The following is an 18606-nucleotide window of genomic DNA, read 5'->3' on the forward strand; positions in this document are numbered from 1 at the left end:
TCAATTTTGTTTGAAGGCTCCTCCATCCATCAAGGTCTCCTTGTCATCATCCTCAAAAAGAATCCTCATGAATTAAACAAAGTCTTTCAGTAGAAATCACGAGAGAATTTTTTGGCCGACGCGTTTCGAACCAACAAGTGTGGTCCTGATGATGAACCACACTTGTTGGTTCGAAACGCGTCAGCCAAAAAATTCTCTCATGTGATTTCTACTGAAAGACTTCATTTAATTCATTATGGATCACAGAAGCTTGAATACAGAAATCCTCATGAAGTCGACCTCCCTCAAAAGAATACATGTCGACCTAACAGAGTGACACATCATCTCACATGCTCATGTCGGCTCATTTCAATATGAAAACAACTATATATAGGAGTGTGACCTTCGCTCAAAATCACAAAACTGAAACTCGACAATTTCATAGATAAAACTTGGTCCTATTACAGAGACAAGTTAGGTTGACAACTCATAGACATGTTTCAGTATTTTTATAGTGGAGGAACTTTGATTAATTGCAGATATTATCTCGGTGTAAATCACAGTGTGACAAATCGAATATCACAGTTTCGGTGCTAATACAGTTCGGTGATATTACAGTGGTTATATCTCGGTGCTACCACAATGAATGTCTCAGTGTTATTACAATGAGGAAGTCTCAGTACTTCAATATCTCGGTGCTATCACAGTCATGAAGTCAAAATGCTAGTGCTATCACAGTGATAAAAGTTTTTTATGCTAATGGATGAACTTCGATGTGATCACAGTGGACAACTTTCAATGCAATCTCAGTGAGTAAATTCGGTGCTATCACACAAGGATGGTTCAAATATCATTGCTATCTCAAGATACAAGTTTGATGCCATTGCAAGAATCAAAGTGTGAAGAAGAATGACTGCTACAGGAACAATAGAATTGAATAATGACAAGGTTGACTTGATGGATGGAGGTAGTCTTGAGTCTAAGTTGTAAGGGTCTTGATCGTCTCATCTTGAATCTACTAAAGAAAGAATTTTGATTGGGTTTCCCCTAGAGTGGGGTTTTGCCCTGGCAGCGTGCCTACATCTTGTGTTCTCTTCTATTTGTTGTTTGACATTAGTCTTGATGATAAGAAAAGATAATTCGAAATAACAAATAATAATAACGAAAAACATCACAGGATAATGTCATAATAAGATAAATCATTTAACTGCCTCACTTTGGATTTCTCAACACCCATGACTTTGGGTCTAAAACCCATTGGCTTGGGTACTTGCCCCACAGATCAAATCCTCACAAGTCAAATGCGCCTCCCAAGCTACACTTTTCAACATACAATGAGGTAAATAAGAAGTTGATATTGGCTAGAGATGTGATTTTTCTTAAATCTTCCAAGTCTAACAACCTTGTTGAGTATAGCTTGATCATTTCGACAGCGTCAATCATGCAAAAAAAATTCATGAATTTGATAATGAGATTCCACATCTTAAAGGGGGATCCCTATCCTAGATCAATCTATGGAATCTCCTTTTGAAGCATTGTCCCCCTTATGAAGTTCCAACCACTTCTTTAGATCAAGAAGACCCTTTGAGTGATGTGATTGAGAGGACTGGAAAGCTAAATCTTAACACAACCCCATCTCAATCAACAGAGCAGCTTGGACCATCTCAAAAGGGTTCTCCAAAATGGTTCATTAAAACACTTGAAAGTGTTCACCCTAACAAGGTTGGAAAGACCAGAACTAGAAGTTCCACCAGACAAAATGGAGGTGATGTAGATGATTTCGATTCCACTGATGACACTAAAAAATTATAAAACACTGATTTATGAAAATACTAGCATGTGAGGGATGACATTAGCAATGGGAAGTCAAAATGGACATGACAAATGAGTGACAGCTACACGGACAAAGAAAATGGAACATGAAAGTAAGGGCGATGGCGGCAGGGAGCATTGGCGTCGATGATTTTTCTAGTGGCAGCTAGAGGGTGAGGTAGGCAGCGATTTTTGGGGCAACTAGAGGACGATAGGTCGACAGGGTAGGGGACTGCAGTGAAAGATAAGAACATAGGTGACAAGAAGTAATGGCGACAAGAACACGAGCGGTTGTAGGGACTTAATAGCGTGGTGGACTGTACAATGACCTGAGGAACCAGCGTGGGCACAACAATTCAGTGAATTGAGTACTAAGCTCTGATACCAAATGTTAAACCAATAATTGAATGTGCAATAATTATAAAAGTATTTATACAGCTTGAATAATAATTGATAGATGATGATTGTTTACAATGAAAGCCCTAGCTTACATATAGCCTTGGGTGCAGTTTCACAAGGGGTCGTGATCTTTGATCATGGCCCCTCTACATAATTAATATGTAATTATAGTTATTTCATTTTTTTTATACATAACATATGCAATGGCCTCCCTATGGAGGCTTAAATTCTCAACCATGTTTGGAGTCTTAGAATAGCTTCTATGAGTTTAAATCTCCTCCTCTCTCTCTTTGCCTTCATTTATGTTACACAGATATCAAGCCTCGTGTAGTATGACTTTGAGAGTCTTCCTCTTAGATATTGCAACGGGTCAGAAATTTATAGGTTTAAAAACTAAACTCATTGTATATCGAAAAAAATGGCAATTAATGTTACAAGTTACAACTAATATAGAGTAACTCTTTAATTAGTAGCCACAAGGTCATGATATGCTCAAAAAATATATATGGATTTAAAACATTTATTTTTTATGGTTGGCTGGTTTGTTTTAGCAGCATGTCAGTTTCCTCATTGCAATTGACCTTATACCGTTCCATAAGTTCAAATATCCCAGGGTCAGCTTTACCAGATTTGGCATATGTCCGTATCAATGAATTACACATCTCTATATCTACACAGTTCAGATCTCTGAGAAATTTTAAAAGATCCTCTGCACTTTCTACATCACAATGTGTCTCAAAATGTTTTAGAATGGCTAGCACATTGACAGGCTTTGGCTTCCATTGCACAAATTTTCCAACCGACGCAGATTTCTTCAGTGCTGCGACAGCCTCCTCAAATTTCCCATTTTGTATACATCCTTCAGCCAATATTTCCCAGGTATTGAAATTTGGTTCACCTCCCTTCTCTATGATATTGCCAAGAAGTGATTCTGCCTTCTCCAACAACCCTTTCTTGACATAAGCCTTCAGACAGATATTGGCGATCCTAATATCATATCTGACACAAACAGACTCCCATTCCTTGAAAATTTGCTCTGCACCCTCAACGTCCCCCATCTTCACCAATGAAGAAAGCAAGCAGATATAGCTTCGGTTTTTAGGTTTAGGAAATATCAATTTCAGAGAATGCCAAACCTTGTACACTTCATCTCTTTTGCCAACACTGGCATACAGAGTAATTAAAAACTCATAAGCAGAACGGTCACTTTGGGGCATCTTATTTTTCACCTCCTCCAAAGTAGATTCTGCCTTGTCAAGGATGCCAGCCTTCACATATGCGGCTGCCAGAGTACTATAAATGGTCCAATCTGTGTTCACATTATTATCATGTTTAACCTCATCTATTACCTCCTCCATTTTGTTCACATCTGACATAACCACACAATTTAGCCAAATGCTATAAGAGAATTTGTCTAGTGGAATGTCATTTTTCTTCATTTCCTGGATCATTAATGGCACCTTCTCAAACCTGTCTGTGTTCATATATAGCTTCATCATTGAATTGTAAGAAAGTGTATCAATAGCATAACCTAATTCCTTTAACTTTTCCATGATTGCTTCTGCTTTTGCAGTCATGTTCTCATTAACATAGGCATTCAAAAGTGCGCCAAGAGTGAGTTTATTCTTTGCTTCATCAGGAAGCCGTTCAAAAAACTTTTCTGCACTGACTATACCATGCACTTTAGCTATCAAGTCTAAGCGGATAGCACAATCAGATGGAGCCAACTGATAATTTCTACGGCTAGCAATCCATTCAGAAACCTGCAATCCAATTCTAGTTCAGTGGTTAGGTAAGGTTCTTATAATGAACAAAAAATAAAGAAAATGGAACAACATCAACAAAATTTATCATAAATGAAATTGTCAATGTAAAGCTGCAAACTAATCAGATGAAATCTTCTTGGTTTTTACATCTAGAAACAGAATCCCATTCTTCAGTAACACGTAACTGGTTCAGTAGATAATATGAAAAGTTTCCTATTTCTTTAGTGCAGCTTGTACATCCCTTTGTATCTTCACTTTATATTACAATGGTTCTAACAGAAATCTTATACTATGCACCCCATAACAATTAGTTTCTATTTTTGGTTGTTTTTTCACAAGTGCTGTTGTAACTCTTTTGTAATTTTACTTCATATACTGATCAATGGAAAACATTTCAACAAATAAATAATGTGATTGGTAATTACACCCAATAAATGATCACAAACCTTGGATCCTGTTATTATCAAATTCATACAAACATTACTCGCCAATATAGGCCAGCACACACAAATACAACCATCACTCAGTACAACAATGGGGATATGCAATAACAGTGAACACTAGGCAGGCCAAAAGCAACTTCAAGTAGGAGGAGAATCTTGCACAACAGACCTTTGACATCAGTGCTTTTTGCAAAGGACAGGACCACTATCAATATAATGGATTTCAACGTAATAGAAAATAGCTTCCTCATTCATCGGAATCCGCTCAATATTTTCCAACATGTTGCATGCCCCACTGACCCAAATACTAATGCTTTAGTGTTAAGTCATCACCCATTGTGCACTTCTTTCTCGTTTTTCAGACCATGCTGCATTTAAAGATAATCCTAAAAGCCCTAGGTAACTTTAACACAGGAAACCTATGAACACAACATTCTTCATACCCTAGAATCTACAAACACATAATGCAGAAAAATCATTACAGTAATCACACAGATCTGAACTCTCAATCACATCTATCCGTTAAAAGTACATATTTTATAATAATGGTCAATTAGATATTAGCTAAGTCACATGACACGAGGACACAAGAAACAGAAATACAAGCATCCAATGCGCTACATGGAGGATCCCGGAAACAAGACACGGGGGATACATTATATATATATATAGAGAGAGAGAGAGAGAGAGAGAAAGAGACACACACACACACACACACACAAAAAATATATATATATATATCCAATTTTTTTAGAAAATTGAACATTACAAAACACTTGGAAGTTGGAACACCTCCAATCTTGATTTTACCATCCATCTGCACCATGAGAGACCATACGAGCTCTTTCCATCCAGCTGAAGTGAGAAAATAGCAATGAAAAATGTTTTTTGGAGTCATATAGGTAGACCATAGGACACGTGTTTGGCATGTCCTATTTCAGGACATGTGTCTTAGCATGTGTGTGTCCAACACACACGATACAACCATGGAACCCTTGGGGATCATGGAATGAACAAAGTTCGACCTTCAAGTTAAATACTCCAGAAGACTTGGAATATGTAGATCTCCATTGAGATACAAGAATATTAATTATATGTATGAATAAGAATGATGTACAATTGAGAGTAAGGGTCCTGTATATATAGCCAGGTAAGTACCCTTTCAGGAACAGTCATGTCTGTAGAGACATGCCTTTGTTTAACTAATTATTATTTTAATTACATATTATTGTGATTATTATTTATTATCTATATTTATTACTTTTACATAATTATATTCATAACAGATCATGTCCTATTAATTAGGATATTAGACATAGGCATTGATAAAGTAACTTTGACTTTAGGTTATTTTGTGTTTTTATGCTTTATTTCACTTTAGTGTGTTTCTTGGTCTATCCTACATTCATAAATTGGATTGGCTTGACTAGCTTGTAACCCTTTATAAGAAAATTAACATTTTCTCATTATATATGCAATCTTTCTTTCCTTTACGTGTTCATGTTATTGATCTATGCTATCAAATCCCAACATTCTTGAAGCCATATCAAGAGTCTTGGTCCTTTGAAAGATAAGGTTTCTACTCTTGCAACTTCAACAGTTTAGGTGCCACGAACTCTGTGCGTGTGAATACCTAGTAACTGTTGCAGGCAGAGATGGATCAAGGGACTGCCAGCCTAACACCAAAGAACTAAAAGGGTTTCATAACATTTAAAACCAGGATCGATTGAATTTCAGTTTTAAAAACCAGGTTTCAAATTTTTGGTTTGAAGTGCATAAAGTTAGTCGTACAACCATACAAGCAGCATAGAACACACAACCACAAATTCATACAATTGTAGTGAAATGTACGCAAATAGTCATATGGATGTTTTGAAGAAACTAAATTTATCCATACAGACCATATGGATTAACAATTACAGCAGGAAAACAAAAATTGGAGCTATAGGACCTATTCTTCAGTGAAATTTCTGAAACTTCCTTCAATTCAGAGGATTTTGTAGCAGATTGAGTCTGTCCTTGCCTGTATCACTTGCCAGATTTGCAGATCTGGAAGAATTGGTTGCTGATTTATGGCTTTTAATAGATCCGTGTATAAATTCACTGTTCTGATGCTGGTTGGTAGTAGATCCGATTGTTTTGGCACTGATTTGAGCACAGATCTGCCAAGATCTATGTGTTTTTCCACTGTTTGAGGGTATATTTGTGGTTTATTGGGCTGTTTTTGAGCAGATATGACAAAATATGCATGATTTGGGGTTGTTTTAAGCAGATTTATCAGAAATATGTGTGTTTTTTTTCACTTGTATGTATGGCCACATTACCCGACACCATGCCGGAAGGCAGCCAAAGGTTATCTAGCAAGAACTACAAGATGTGGAAGCAACATATTGTTGGCCATATTAGAGTATGGGTGCTTGGCTACAATCGTCCTAGGTAACAATACCTGACAACATTTAAGTATAGGTGCTTGGCTGCAATCGTCCTAGGTAACAATACCTGACCACAAGTTACTGGAAGGGACCCAAAGAAGTTTGATGAGGTGGGACAGAGAAGGAATAATGCTGCTTAAGTTGTTCATGACAAATGTGATACTTGTGAAGTCTAGACAAGGAAGACTTCCACAGGGATTTGGACACGCTGCAAGATTTGCATGAGACTTTTGATAAGGGAAAAGCCCTCTTCCTGAAGAATATGTTGTTCTCGGTCACAATAGATGAGAGTGCATCATTACAGGAGCAATTTGAGAAAAGCTGAAGGCCATTGGCTAAATGATGCAAGAGGAGGACTTGGCGGTAATCATGCTGAGAAGCTTACCATTTGCTTATAGCACTTCATTGAGACCCTGACCACCACCCCCATGAATCTTGACCTGTAGTTTGATGAGCTATGCAATAAGCTCCTATATTAATATAAATACAAGAAATAATTCAATAGCAATAGTGATACAGAGGGTTCAAAACAAGCCTTTGCAGCCAACGTCAGAGAAGAACTGTCCAAGCAGCAGTGAAGATGCAACAATGAGTTAGAAGAACATACATGTCACTGACTCATTACTATATCAAGGCGGGCCATATGAAGAAACACTGTAGAAAGAGAGTGGCCAATCAGAAAACCAACAAACAAGGGCCTCAACAGAAGGCTCATTTTGCAGAGCATACAAAGAAGAAGGAATCATCCTTCTACACATTCATCGCCAAGCAGCCGGCAGATCAGCTCAATTATCCACCTGGTACATTGATTCAAGTGCTTCATGACACTTCACCAACAAGCAGGATTGGTTCACAGAGTTTACTTGTTATTTTAAGGACTTAGTGATCTTCGGTGGTGGAGAAGAGTAGATAGTGGTTGGCAAAGGGAATGTGCAAATTTCCTTTGGAGGAAAAATGTTGATCTTCCTTAATGTGTACTATGTGCCAAGCATTGAGCTTAATCTACTATCAGTTAGTCATATTTTAACGCACCACCCCCAACTAGATGTCAAATTTTGCAATCACAAAGGCTACATAGTCGACAAGAACCAAGAAGACTATTTCTCTTGGTGTGGAGGATCATGGGCTGTGACACAGGCCCTGACTGTCGATCAATAAGACCTCGGAGGACCACCCACACTTCACAGAGACCTCAACAGTTTAGCCAATCTAGACCTCCCACAAACAGTTAGTGGAGATCGTCTCGACTCTAGCAGTGCACTCCCTCCTCCAAACAAGAACACAACACTTCATCGAACTCTTCTTCCGGTGCTTCTTTTATGCAGCCCTCTATCTTGATTCTTGAGCTTCCTCCATTCAGCCTCGGATGCTAGGAGAGACATCCAAATCAAGTAGACAGTGAGACACATTGCTTATTGCCTATTTCCATTTCCATATCCTGGATCTGCCTATATTGTACATCTTTCTTACAGAATGACCTCTAGCTATGGAGCCTGGATATTGTTCGCAACTTTCCAGAAGCTTTAGATTAGATACGTATTTTTGTTTTATGCAATTTATTTTTATAGAAACCACTTCTGCGCTCTCACTTTGTATTGACATCATTGTACCCAGTAATCCCTTTGACCTACTTTAGTGGTCACTTGTTGGACATTAATAATATCTTATCTTATATAAACCCTTGCTATGAGTCCATCACCCCAATTCCTAATGCAATGGATGCATAATTAAAGAAGGACTTAATTAAATTATCCCAAACCCCATGCAAGGAAATGAATGCATATCAAAAGGGGCTTGCAAAGCAAAACAAAGAATATAAGAAAAAGGCAAGAAAAGGGTGGAAAGACACAGTGCCGAGGAAAGGGTTACTCAAAGCACAAAGTGCTTCCTCTATAAAGGCACTTATGGAGATGAACATTGCATGTAGCCTTGCATGTCAAAGGAACCACTTTCATGAACTATTTCTTGGGAAATACTCTAATTCTTGGGTAATGGAACACCTAAAAGGGTTCTATGATGGTCCTCCCATACTAAAACTTGGCAAAGTGCATAAAGTCATAAGCTAGTATGAAGTTTGAAGAAGTTACCTAATGTGATCTACTTAGTGGCTTTTACAATAAACATAACTCACTTTTTGTGTTATATGACTCTTGTACACATGTTGGTTGGTCTCACTTGATTCTTGGAGCCCATAATTGTTAGTGCCATCACAGACATGGTCCTTTGGAAAACATTGATGATTCTTCTTCCACACTTCATTAAGGATGTTGCATAACCTTTGGAGGGTGTTGGACCTTATGATGACATGATGACTTGGTGAGACTTCCTAGCCTTGGATGATGAACATTACACCTTTGATGATGGGCATTGGAACTTCTATGATGAGAATTGGGCTTCTTGATGACATAACACCTCTCTTGAGACACCTCTTCACTCCCAGGAGATAGGACGTTGCACATTGGATATGAGACATTATACCTACACCATGATGTGGCACATGGATGATGAATGTAGTTGCTTCCAATATGATGGGACACCTTCGATGATGACATCACACCTTTTGAAGATTGATGCATGTGACCCTTTGACATGAAACATTGTGACATTTTGAGACAATGTTTCACTTTGAAACCCTTATTTGCCACTTGGAGTGAACAAACCACCTTTCTAGAGAGCATTTATGCCACACATGTGGCCTTGTGTTGACAAATCAAGATACTTGTAGATTAGGGTAGATTTCTCTTACTGGATAGTTAATTGTGAATGTTTGTTAGCTTCTTATTAATTTTTATGTTTTGTTCTTCATCAAGCAATTACCAAAAGTACAAAACATGAAGATCACATGAGACAAAGAACACAAGAAATTAGGCTCCAAGCTTGGGTAAAACCCCACAAGGGGAAAAACCCAAGAAAATCCTCTTCTTATAGAATCAGATCAAAGTAAGATATCCAAGACCCAAGAACAAAACCAAGATTGCCACAAAAACCCCAAGTCAACCCTCCTCCAAGTCTCTTCAACAAGTCAATGTCAATAAAAGTCAACGTTGGTCAAACTCCTGAAATCTGGTCAATTCCTAAAATTTCAGTCTCCTTGAAATATCGGCCCCTATAATTTTGGGCCTGCAATACCTTAGACAAATTCGCACATGTGAGCAAAACTAGGGCAAAAATCATTTCATCTTCTCTCTCCTTTGACTTCCTTGCTTTTTCTTCTTTTCTTGGCACAAAAATTGATGTGGATGATGAGGGAGTGAATAGTTGTCCAATAAGTCGAATAGATGCCTCTTTAGGCCGACTTGTCTAGGAGGGCCGACTTGTTTTGTGGATGACAAAATTGACTTTTTTGACTCAATTACAATTCTTTGACTCACAATATTTTTTCTTTTGAGTTTTGACTCAATAAAACTTGTGAACATGAAGAACATGTTTTGACTAGAAATAAAAATAATCATGATAATAATTTATTTTTCTTCTTTTGTTTTTACATGGAATACATATTGCTACTAGTACAATGATAATTATGAAGACCGAACCTAGTTACATTTCCAATTGTTGAGAAATGTAACTAGTGTCGGTCTTCATAATTGTATTTGAGTCATGATGTAATGTATTTGTCAAAAAGAAATAAAAGAAAATTTATTGTAAATGAAAATTATTTATAAGCACGGGTTTCATGCTTTATTTATTTTATTTATAGGTCAAAGCCTAAATTGAAGACTTCTAGGGTTTGTGTCATAAGTCCTTGTCCATGTCATCATGCAATAGACCCTTCTTGGGCTTTGTATATCAAAAAACAAATTTATTTTTTAGTCAAAATTGCATGTTATGCCTCCACCAAGTCGGCTTGCCCTCCAGTCAAGTCGACCTCATTGAAGGAATTCAACCTCACAGAAATACTAAAAAAGCAGTGCCATTCGACCTATTTGAGGACTAATCCAATCAACGAGTTCGATTTGTAGTTGCAAGAGCAAAAAGAAAGTGTGAAATACCTAGAAAAGGAGAAACCTTAGCAAAGAAGAAGGAGACACTTGTCAAGCAAAAGGAAGCCAAAAATCTCTCTTTTTTGCCACGTGCGAATTTCTGGGCTGATGTAGGAGGGATGAAGCTGCAGGTCTGCATTAGGGCTGAAAATTTGAAGCAGGAGGGTCAAAATCTAAGTTTGTTGCAGGATTGAAGTAGTTTACTTAAGTTGACTTTTAGAGTTTAGTTAATCATCTTAAGAGGTTGACTTGGTGGATTGGAGGAAGTCTTCGTCCTGGTCAAAAAGGTCTTGGTCATCTCATTTGATTTAGTTAGTTCTATAGAAGAGAAGAGATTTTTGGGTTTCCCCTAGAAGAGGAGTTTAAGCCCTGGCTGGGAACCTACATCCTGTGTCTTTGTTGTGTTGATCTTCGTGTACTTTTGTTTTGGTAGTTGCTTGATGATAAGAAGATAAAATAAGATAATAAGAATTCAAAGATAATCACAAGTAACTATCAAGATAAGAAAATATTTCTGCCTTTTGATTTTCTAACATGGTATCAGAGCTAAGGTGAAGAAGGAAAAAGGCAGCTTGAAGGTCAATAGCTCTCATCATCTTAAGGAAGGATTCAAGAGAAGAAAGGAAGTCTTAAAAGGATATCTAGTTTTCATCAAGTTCACCTATGGCCTCATCAATGAAATTTGAGAACAAGCTTCAAGGAGCCTCTAACTATAGAGCATGGAAGACAAGGATGGACCTCATCCTTGCAAAGAATAAGGTATTGGATTTTGTACTAGGAAAGGTCAAGGAACCCTCAGATGATGCAGGAAAGGAGAAGTACAAAGAAACTGATATTCTTGCCATGAACTTAATAGTGGATGGAGTCAAAGACAACTTGATTCCCTACATATCCACACTAGACTCTTCAATAAAAATGTATGATGCTCTCTCAAAGCTATTTACAATCAAGAATATTGGGCAAGTAGCAAGTCTAAAGAATGAACTTCGAACAGTTAAGATGACAAAGGATGATACAATGTCCTCATATTTTGTAAGAATTGCCCATATTAGAGATGAACTACAAGCAATTGATGAAGTAGTCCTTGAAAAAGAACTTGTGATTGCTGCCCTTCTAGGACTACCAAAGTCTTGGAATGCCTTTATAATTGGAATTAGTGGTTGGAAGAACTCTCCATCATTCGAAGAAATATGGTCTGCATGTATACAAGAAGAAGCTCGTCTTTCCCTGATATAAGGAAAGCAAGAAAATGAAGAAAATGCCTCGAATGCCCACTCTGCACATGTCAAGAAGAAAGGAGGAAATAAGAAATTTAAGGGGCCAAAGAATAATTGTGGGAAGATTGATCTATCTAAAACAGAATGTTATCAAGCCGACCAACAATTTGAGTAGGCTCAGAAGCCCAATAGACGTGTCTATTCATCATTTACATTTCAATATAAATAGAAGAGGATTTGAAGTCATTTGGCAACTCTCTTCAAGTGATCTCCTCTCCACGTCTTCGGTTTTGGAGAAGGAGATACACTATGGATTACGCTGGCCTAGTATGATGATGCCCTAATGGAGAACACAGTCATGAATTCGCAGGCAATGGACATGTATTCATCTACAAATTAAGAAGCGGGTATATGAAGCTGGAGGGATAGAAGTAGCAGCAGTCAAACGCTGTTCATGAAGAAATATAATACGTTGTTCATGGAGACCTAGCCGCAGTCATATACACAGTCTAAAGAAGCCCTAATCCGTGGACTAAAGGAGGCCCTAACTATCGTTGAAAGAAGTCTAATTCATAGTGTCTTAACGCTGCCATGAAGAACCCTAATCACAGTCAATGAAGCCAGCCCTATAGATGCCATGAAGGTTGAAAGACTAGGTCGCAGTTTAAGGAGGGTTTATGTGCCCTAACCGCAGTGAGTACAAACCCTAGCCACAGCCATAGGTGATCTTGTTGCCATGTGAAGATAAAAGGAATGATGTTCCAAAAGGTTGAAGCTCTCCAATAATATGATGATGCATTGATAAGGTTGTCCCCTAGTACAGAAGAAGCTTGATCAAGAAGTGTATATCTCCCTAGTTAAGAGGGAGGACATATTGTGATAGCTATAGTAAAGACCTTGAAGAAAAAATAAGATCAAAGAAAAGCTAAAGCACTACACTTGGTTATTCGTGATTGATGAAGTTATGAACAAGAATTGGACATTTTGGAAAGTGTTGAGGCTGAGTTTGGTGTTGCTGGAGGAATTGAAGAAGGAAGCTTTCATTGAGATGTGTTTGAATATTGTGATGACCTAAGTAGCATCAGAATAATTGAAGACCCTGAAGATTGTGCTAGCATAAAAGAACATATCCATTGAAAGATTGATATTGGTTGGGGTCGTGAAGCTACAATACGTGCCAACAGATGAACAAGTAGCTAATATGTTGACGAAACCTCTTCCCAACAAGAAGTTAGTTTATTTTAGGAGCATGCTCGGATTGGTGGATATCTTTGGTTTGGTTGAGAGGGAGAGATGAGTACCATAAAACTACCTATATGATGGTACTTGGGAGGACATTGTGGCCTGGTTAATATTGAGATCTCAGTTGATGTCTAGATCCTAGAGGGAGGGTATCGTGTGGAGCTTCGGTTTAGTGTTGATACCTGGATCCCTATAAGGGTTGGTGTCAGGGCATGGAGGCCTAGATGGTATCTATATCTTGTTGGATGGATACCAGGGTTGTAGCCTGATGGTACCTATAGTGGCAAATGCCTAGATGACACCTTAGTCCCTGTTGGAAGGATACCTTGGTAGGGGGTATCCCAAGCATTGTGTATGTTGTTCTACTCTTCTTAAAAACATTTCAAATTGGGGTCAAACTTGTACTAGTCGAACAATTATGAATACCTCCCTAGTTAAGAGAGAGTGTTAAGAAATGTAACTAATATCGGTCTTCATAATTGTATTTGAGTCATGATTTAATGTATTTGTCAAAAATAAAGAAAAGAAAATTTATTGTAAAAGAAAATTATTTATAAGCATGGGTTTCATGCTTTAATTATGTTATTTCTTGGTCAAAGCTTCCATTGAAGGCTTCTAGGGTTTGTGTCATAAGTCCTTGTCCATGTCATCATGCAATAGACCCTTCTTGGGCTTTGTATATCAAGAAACAAATTTATTTTTGAGTCGAAATTGTAATTTATGCCTCCTCCACCAAGTCGGCATGCCCTCTGTTCAAGTCAACCTCATTGAAGGAATTTGACCTCACAAAAAGACTATAAAAGCAATTCCATTCGACCTATTTGAGGACTAATCCAATCAACAAGTTCGATTTGCAGTTGCAAGAGGAAAATGGAAGTGCGAAATACCTAGAAAAGAAGGAGAAACCCTAGCGAAGAAGGAGACACTTGTCTTGAGCAAAAGGAAGCCGAAAATCTCTCTTTTCTGCCACGTATGAATTTTTAGGTTGTTACGGGAGCGCTAAAGTTGTCAGTTTGCGGTAGGGCTGAAAATCTTAAGCAGGAGGGCCAAAATCTGAGTTTGTTGCGGGATTGAAGCAATTTGAGTTAAATTGACTTTTGGAGTTTAGTTAATCATCTTGGGAGGCTGACTTGGTGGATTGCAGGAAATCTTTGTCTTGGTCATCCCATTTGATTTGGTTCTAAAGAAGAGAAGAGAATTTTTGGGTTTCCCTTAGAAGAGGGGTTTTAGCCCTAGCTAAGAGTCTACATCCCATGTCTTTGTTGTGTTGATCTTCATGTACTTATGTTTTGGTAGTTGCTTGATGATAAGAAGATAAAAGAAGATAATAAAAATTCAAAGATAATCACAAGTAACTATCAAGATAAGAAAATCTTTCTGCCTTTTGATTTTCTAACACCAACACTCCCTCTTAACTACAGAGGTATTCATAAGGACACAACAAGATACTCTCAAATTGAAATATTCTCATAAGGGATTCGGATTGATAAAGCATCAACATAACCAACATTGTCAAATATAGCAAGGCCTTGACTAACAAGCTCTATCTCTCCACTAGATCAGAGCACAATGTTGGGTGGCATAAATTTGGACACCACCACCACCTCTCTAAGTGGATACCCCGTCCGAATGTTCACCAAGCATGTCCTCACAAGACTATTCTTATCTTGGATACCCTATTCTCAAAGAATATCGGTCCTCCGGACTATCCTTGTCTTGGATCCAAATCCTTAAAGAATATTGGTCCCGGATGCTTATACAATCCACCATTCTCCCTACCAGTGCCTTCACTTGGCTTACAGTTGTTAGTCCTGGCCATAGTGCATGACACGTGGAAAATATGGTGTCCATCCTTACTCCCTCTCAACTAGGGAGGAAATCCTCACTCTCTCTCAAACAAGGAGGAATAACCACAAGCCTAAGCTTGTCAAAATTTAAAAATACTCATCAATGCATCAGCTACATGTTCTTCCGTGGAGATATGTTTGTAGTTGCTTGGATCCTATCTGCATCACATCATAATGAGCTTCGACCTTCTTGGTTCTTTGTCAATCTTTTACGTAGCTTCAATCATGTCATCAAGTATTTCATCGAACATCTTATGGAGTCAAACTTCTTCACAACTTCACATCTTCTTTCTTCATAACAAAATTTTGCTTTCATGCAGAAGCCAGAACTGCCAGGAACTGCCGAAACAGTCAGGAAAGCTGACTCAAGGCAGAAGCCGAAACTGCCGAGAACTGCCGGAACAGCCGGGAAAGCTAATGCAGAGGGTAGAAGCCAAACTGCTGAAACTGTCGGGAACAGCTAGAACTACCGGAACTACCGGGAATAGCCGAAACTGCCGGAACTATCGGGAAAGCTAATGCAAAGGGCAGAAGCTGGAACTACCGAGAATAGTCGGAACTGTCGGGAATAGCCCAAACTGCCGGAACTACCAGGAACAGCCTGAACTACCGGAACTGTCGGGAAAGCTGACACAGAGGGCAGAAGTCAGAATTGTCGTGAACTGCCGGAGCAGCCGGGAAAGCTTACGCAGAGGGCAAAAGTTAGAACTGTCGGGAACTGCCGAACAGTCGAGAAAGTTGACGCAGAGGGCAGAAGCCAGAACTGCGGAGAACAACCGGAACTGCCGAAACTATCAGAACTGTCGGGAACTGTCGGAACTGCCAGGAACAGTCGAAACTGCCAGAATTGTCGAGAACTGTCGAAACAGCCGGAGCATCTGTCTCCGAAGGAGAGCAACATGCAAGGGACATCTAACTAACATTGGAACAATTTTATAGTACTTAGCAGCAAATACACCGAGCATGTAATGTTACAGCTAGCATGCAAGGGACAGCGAGCATGCAACAGCAAGCATGCTAGGGACAACAATCAAGCAAGCGACAACAAGCAAGCAAGGTGTAGCCTACACATAGGTCAGTATGGCAACATGGTGTAGCAATGGCACATAATGCAGTACAGTGATGGGTACAGTCATGATTAAAGAAGCGTTATGAGATGCAATATAGTGATGAGGGTGCAGCGCGGTGACGTGCAGCATGATGACGAAATGCAACACAATGATAGGTGAAGGAGTCACCATGGAGAATCAATTGAAGCCGCATGTCTTCAACTGATCTCATGTATCATCTTCTTAGAGATGATCCATGCTCTTATCTAGATAAGTCAAAGTGTTGACTTTTGTTGTAAAGGTACTATCTCTCTCCCTCTCTGCTGAACTATTGAAGAACATATAAGAAGAATTGATCAAGGGTTTCCACACATTTGGGTTTATCCCTGGCTAGCGCCACATCTTGTGTCCTCTTATCTTGGCTTGTCTTCTGCGATTTATGTTTATGTTCTATCTGCGGTTTACTTTAATGCTGATGTGATTGCTAATCTGGAAAAGATATTGAGCTAACTGTGAAAATTGAAATAAATTGCTCTAAGCATAGAACATACCTAAAATTAACAAGGAGACTTCTAGGAACCAGGCCTGTTGAGAAATCTAGAGGGCAATGATTATAGTAATTTCTCCTTACTTGATAACTGCTTGTGATGTCTTTTTACTTATTAGCTTTGTTACTTATTATTATATGTGTGTATCATCAAACAGCGACCAAAAACAAGAAGAACAAGAACACAAAATATGTGCTACAAGCCAAGGTCAAAACCTCTCCACTTAAGAGGAAAATCCGCAAATCTCTTCTCTTCCTTATAGATTCTTCAATTAATGAATTCAAAGACCTTAATACTGACTTCAAAACCCTCCAAGACCAAGACCAAGACCAACCTCTCCAGATGATGTGCTAACCTTGATCCAGTCAAATCCAGTCAAATCTCTTCCAGTAGCACTTCTTCGACCTCCAACTGCAAGATTTCGGCCTCCACTGCAGATCTAAAATTTCGGCCCCGCAACGGTGGTTGTTGCCACATGTGTGAGCTTCGATCTACCTTCTAAGTCTTCCTTTGACTTTCACTTGCCTTTCCCTCACTTCTGGAACTTGAGGATGACCCTTGGTGACCTTTGCCTGACCTACTTGCCTTCTTTTCTCCAAGATCAGAGTTGTAGATAAAAACCCTAGATCTGTTGCAGAAACCCTAGTCCTCCATAGCATGTGTGAGAGAGAAATAACCCAAACAAAGATCTTCTTCGTCCTCTTCCTTCTCCTTCGCTAGAATGAGAGATGAGTGAATGTCTCTCAAGGACGACGAGTTCCCTCACATATATAGGTTCTTCGAGGTGGACGTGGCTCTTCCTTTTAGGCTAACTTGCCAGTTGCCAAGCCGACTTGGTCTTGGAGGGTATCTGGACACTTTTTAAGACAAATATTTTTCTTTACAAGTTACAGTGTGCCTGATGGGGTCTTCAACCTATGACAATGACGCTTTTGACTTTTTGACCTAGGACAAACCCTATGTCACAAGGTTTGTCGAACTTTAACCTTGACGTTCGAATTTTGACGAACCTTAAAAAAAAATTGAGGTTTGGCGAACCTCATCAAACCTCATAGCCATTGACCAAGTCCATAGATCAAAACTCATAACTTCATGTCACAACTCAAGCTTATAAGTTATCCTTGTAGTTGCCATGTTTGTGATAGCATTTTGTATTTTTATTGATGTTGATTTCTTACTATTTTATCTTATAATTCATTATATATATATATATATATATATACACACACACGAAGCTAATGGCGAACCTCATCTGAAAATTGGAACTCAAACCAAACCTAATCATTGTTGAACCCAAACTCGAACCCGAACCATGTGACATTAGACAAACCCTAGAAGCACTCAATGGGTGCTTAACCTATAAAATAAAAGACCTTGAGTATGAAACCCATGCTCCAAAAATAATAATAATAATGTTTCTTTCATTTTACACTTTACAAGAATCAAAAGTACATTTCATCTTTATAAAGACCGAACCTAGTTACACATTTTTCAGCACTCCCTCTTAACTAGGGAGGTATTCATATATGGTACATGGAAATTCTCAATTTGAAGAGATCTCATAAGAAGAGTCGAATTGGTAATTCGTCTGTAATAGCATCATACCAACCAACATTGTCACATAGCAAGGCCTTGACTAAATATCTCCACAAGATCAGAGCACAATGCTACCGAGACCAATGATTTATAGACACCATCATCATTGTCTCTCAAGGTGCATATTCCACCCGAGTTTTCACAGAGTATGACCTTCTTGGACTATTCTTATCTTGGATAGCCAGTCCTCAAAGAATATCGGTCCACGACTACTCTCATTTTGGATGCCCTACCACATCCTCAGAGAGTATCGGATGTTAGATGCTTACCCAATCCTCCATTTTGTCTTCCCAAGT

The 18606-nt window shown here is 38.7% G+C and overlaps 1 protein-coding gene across 1 annotated transcript in view; it reads right to left on the reverse strand.

The window, feature by feature from the left end:
- Nucleotides 1-2629: 2629 nt before the first annotated feature.
- LOC149255424 (large ribosomal subunit protein mL101 (rPPR4)-like) overlaps nucleotides 2630-18606 on the reverse strand; it is a 106691-nt gene continuing 90714 nt past the window's right edge. Inside the window, exon 3 of the mRNA XM_089460485.1 lies at nucleotides 2630-3953. Coding sequence (XP_089316611.1) covers nucleotides 2718-3953 — 1236 coding nt within the window. The 3' untranslated portion in view covers nucleotides 2630-2717. The remainder of the gene's footprint in view (nucleotides 3954-18606) is intronic.

The sequence above is a fragment of the Pinus tabuliformis genome, chromosome 7, assembly GCF_031772625.1.
Source record: "Pinus tabuliformis cultivar Carrire ecotype Pingquan chromosome 7, CPIR1, whole genome shotgun sequence".
Classification (NCBI taxonomy): Eukaryota; Viridiplantae; Streptophyta; class Pinopsida; order Pinales; family Pinaceae; genus Pinus; species Pinus tabuliformis.